The 4,745-nt window shown below is 27.2% G+C and overlaps 1 protein-coding gene across 1 annotated transcript; it reads left to right on the forward strand.

Annotated features, from left to right (window-relative positions):
- Window positions 1-3,510: 3,510 nt before the first annotated feature.
- On the forward strand, window positions 3,511-4,487 carry LOC132947613 (piggyBac transposable element-derived protein 4-like). Its single transcript, XM_061017900.1, has 2 exons — window positions 3,511-3,662; window positions 3,785-4,487. The coding sequence occupies exons 1-2, from the start codon at window positions 3,511-3,513 to the stop codon at window positions 4,485-4,487; spliced, it is 855 nt and encodes a 284-aa protein (XP_060873883.1).
- The last annotated feature ends 258 nt before the right edge of the window (window positions 4,488-4,745 follow it).

Genomic DNA, 4,745 nt, shown 5'->3' on the forward strand with positions numbered 1-4,745 from the left:
GAAACTATTCAATTGAACAATTGAATAGTTTATTCTCTTCAATTATAAAGTTGGAAAATAATGGTAATTACTAGGGCTCGGAAGTTGTAGGAGCTAAAAAAGGTAAAACATGCAAAAAATATTATTAATAGCGTGTAGTGTGTACTTTTCAAGAAACTTTCGGAATTCGGTGTTAGAAATTTTGTGCACAGGAATATTTGCTGTCATTAGTGCTTTGCACAAATCTTTAGAAAATACCGACTTTTTGTTGGGTGCAGTAAACAATTGCTGAGTATATTCTGAGGACTTACTTTCGACCTTTCGACGAGCTGCTAACATTTCATGTTTATTTGTTTTCAAATGCTGCGTGACCGTATATTTTTTTTCTGCATTTACTTTAACTGAACATACTTTACAAAATAGTATATCGCCATCAGTTGAAAACACGTCTCCATATTCTCTTAAATATCTTTGTAAATTAATGTCTTTTGGCATTTTAATAAAATCGAAATAAATAATTAAATATAAAATTGATCAAATATACGCACTTCACCTACTAACAATACGACGTCTAAAACGAAACTGTCAAACATCAATCGTGTACAATCGACAGTAACGATAACTTAGTCATTTTGAGTTTTATATTAAATATTAGTTGAAATATACAGGTTAAGAAAGAAAAAAATCAATTTTTTTTTGAAAAATATGAAATATGCATAATATGTGTATAAAATCAATGAAATATGCACTTTTTAGCTAAAATTGGCAAAATATGCAAAATATGCATTTTTAATTTTTGTATTTATAGAGTCATTGTATAGAACGGATTTATAGCTTGGTCTGCTATAAATTGAGAACATACAGAAAAATATGCAACTCCTACAACTTCCGAGCCCTAGTAATTACATTAAGATAACAACAAAAGATGATTTTTCATTGGACAAAAATTTTAAATTAAGTTTAGGGATTGACAATATGAATAATTTATATAAACACATTGGGGAAACCTTAAATAATAATATAAATAAACGATTATTAGATGTACATTGCAACATAATTGAAAAATCTTTTTCATCTATTAATAATGTTAATCACATCGAGGAAGATCTTTTGTATAATTTTTATTATGATGGTGTTAATCCTTATATAAAAATTAATCCAATAATGTACATACCAGTTAAAGGAAATTTTCAAACCATAGTAATACATATTATAGACCAAAATGGTAAAAAATATTATTTTGATGATGATGATTTCATTGTTAATCTTGATTTAATTAAAGAATAAACATTAAAATATTTTTTCAATGGAAATATTCCATTGAAAACAAACACATTTTTATATGTCAGGACTTTTAACATTTCCTTAACCCTTTATAGGGCAAGGGGATATATATTTCCCACCCAAGAAAAAAAATTCTAGCACTGTGTGGTCACAGGTAATATTTTTCCCACTTGTTTGAAAAAAACCGTTATTTTTTTCTGTATACGACAGTGTCAATTATATGTATTTGATAACATTTCAAATAAGAGAAATAAATCGATAACGACCAAAGTGGGAAATTATCTACCCATTGCCCACAGGCGATACACTTTTTTTCCCTCCAATAAATTTCCTATCAAAATTGTTATTTGTTTTAATTTTAATAAATAAGCAGCTTAACTTATAAAGTCTTTGGTGATATTAATTTAAAGATAACATTTTAGCGCGTTTTTCTGTGTTATCTTACGGTTTATTTGAAATGTATTTTCTGTGTTATCAATTTATAAAAATAATTGAATATTATTTTCAAATATGTAGTTGTGGTTTTGAACTTATAAAAAATACTTTCAAACTTCACTAACAATCTTGAAGTAAGTATATTCTGAATCATTATTTCATACTCTTTCGATAAATATACACTTTTGGGGCCAAAAATGACCCACTTACAAAATATTTACGTATAATTATCAATTTTTTTCCCAGATGCTATCAGAATATGAGATTCTAGAAGAGTTGAATGCTATTACCGATGATATGGCATTCGATTCGGAAGACGGAGGAGATTCTGATGCAGAAGACTGTACCACCAATGCAAATAACTCTCTAAGTCAACCAGTATGGCATTTATCTACCAGATCATCAGGTAAATAAACCAAATAATTATTTTTTTAATTTATAATTATATTTAATTAAAAGTTTTTTTTTACATACAGGTTCTAGTATGGCTGAAGCTGAAGTGCAGGTGCCTAATGTATCAAATATTGAACAAACAAATAGTAACATTCCTTCTACTTCTCAAGGTATATTTCAATTTATAATTGTTCAATATTTTGAATTAGATTTTTGTTTGTATTTGTTGTATATATTATAAAAAATAAAAAAAAATTTGGTACAAAAATATTGTATTATACAATTTAGTATATTATATGTACCTAGAACCTATATAACATTATTTATTATTTTACTAAAATAAATTTGTACCTACCTATATTTATGTAAATGTATGGAATATGTTCTTATAAACAACATTGCAATAACTAATGTATTGTACTGTAAAAATAAAACTATGATGAAAACATTAATATAGTTGGTACCAATAGTTATATATAATCTTTAACATAATTAAAATTACTATTAATTAAATCTAATTATATCAAGTAGTATTCTAATTAATTATTATAGTTGTTGGTAAAATATATTGATAGATAATTTTATTTTGTCAGATATACATAATGATTTGGAGTTGCTAGAAGATATTATGTCCAGCTCAGATGAGGAAATGGATGACAGTGATAAAGATAAAGATTATGTACCAACTCAGCAACAGCAACTACTTGTAGATTTAGATGAAGTTAATGACTTACCTATTGATGTAAATATATTTCTAAATAATGATGATCTTGAAAACGAACTCCTAAATGTAGAAGCAGACAATATTTCAAATCCAAATATAAGTGGTGAAAACGAACTCATAAATTTAGACGTAGACAATGTTTCTAATCCAAATATGAGTGGTGAATTTAATTTTGTAAAGTCAGGATTTCCTCCAAAAAAATTTAAAAAAGTTAGATTTAGAGAAGAACAAGGTCCAGTAGACAAAAACGTTTATAAAATGCCGCCAATAGAAATATTTAAATTGATGATTGGTCCTATATTTCAAACTATTGTTCAACAAACAAATTTATATGCTCAGCAAAAAAATGTTAATATCAACACAAGCATTGAAGAAATAAAAGCATTTATTGGAATTTTAATTTTTATGGGTTACCATAGCTTACCTAGCATCAGGTTATATTGGTCAAATGATCCTAATTTTTTTTGTGAACGTGTGGCCAAAATCATGCCTGTAAAAAGGTTTTTGAAAATTCTACGGTTAATTCATCTTAATGATAATTCCCAAATGCCATCAAGAAATTCTTTGGATTTTGATAAATTATATAAAATTCGTCCTATGATAACGCATTTGAAAGATATTTATCAATCTGTATATCGCCCATCAAGATACTTGGCAGTCGATGAAAGCATGGTAGCATATAAGGACGTTCCACTATGAAACAATATATGCCCATGAAACCTATTAAAAGGGGTTTCAAAATATGGGCATTGGCTGATTCTTATAGTGGTTTTTTACTGAATCTTGATATATACACTGGAAAAAAATCAAATGGAATACCTGAGTATGGACTAGGAGAAAACGTTGTGTTATACTTGACCAAAAAATTGAAAAACTTATTTACTGTGTTTTTTTTGATAATTTTTTTACCAGTATACCTCTAATTTTTAAACTTTTGTGTGATGGTATATTTGCATGTGGAACATTTAGAGTAAACAAAAAGTATTATCCAAAACACCTTATGAAAAATGATGGTAAATATACTTCTGGTGACATTGAATATGCCCAAAGTGAAGATATTGGTATTATGCGATGGAAGGATAGAGGAAGTAAACCAGTGACACTTGTTAGCAACATGCATAACTCTTCAGATACATCTACAGTACTGAGAAAAAATGGTAAAGGGGAAAGGATTCAAGTAAAGTGCCCTACTGGAATATCAGATTATAATAAATACATGGGAGGAGTTGACAAATTTGATCAATATATGTCTCCATACTCAATTTCTCAAAAGTCGAGGAAGTGGTGGATTAAACTTTTTTATTATATGGTTGATACTGCTATTGTTAATTCTTATATTTTATATAAAGAAAGTTGCAACAAGAATAAAAAAAAGTACATTACACATTTAGAGTTTCGATCGAGATTAACGGATGAGCTTATTGGGAATTTCTCATGCAGGAAAAAGAATACATCTTCCCCCCACGAACAAAGATATAAAAAAAAACAAAAACTTTCCATCGCTCATGATTTTACAGCTGGAGTTAATCATATGACAAAATTCATAGATAAATATAGAAGATGCAAAATGTGTAGCACTAAAGCAAAAGAAAAAAGATCCAATATGATTTGTTCTACATGCGACATAACACTATGCAAACAATGTTTTGTACCATATCACAAACCTACCTAAAATTGTTTATCCCTATTTCATTACTTTTATTATTTATATGGAAAATTCCAGAAGTTTATTGTTTTATTTTACTAGAAATGTATCAGGTTGTTGATTTTTATTTTAAAGATATATAATAATTATTATTTATTTTTTATCAATTTTAGTTTTACTAAGTATAAGTTCAATTGTTTTTTTTTTATTATTATTTATGAATTTTAAATACATTTTATAGGGATGTGCATTACAGAAATGTTGTGTTTTTAATGTTTTTTTACT

The sequence above is a fragment of the Metopolophium dirhodum genome, chromosome 1 (assembly GCF_019925205.1).
Source record: "Metopolophium dirhodum isolate CAU chromosome 1, ASM1992520v1, whole genome shotgun sequence".
In the NCBI taxonomy this organism is placed as follows: Eukaryota; Metazoa; Arthropoda; class Insecta; order Hemiptera; family Aphididae; genus Metopolophium; species Metopolophium dirhodum.

Coding starts and splice junctions, on each gene's coding strand:
- LOC132947613 (XM_061017900.1), top strand. CDS start 3,511: ATGAAACAATATATGCCCATGAAACCTATTAAAAGGGGTTTCAAAATA. Junction 3,663..3,784: donor GGACTAGGAGAAAACGTTGT/GTTATACTTGAC, acceptor TGGAACATTTAG/AGTAAACAAAAAGTATTATC.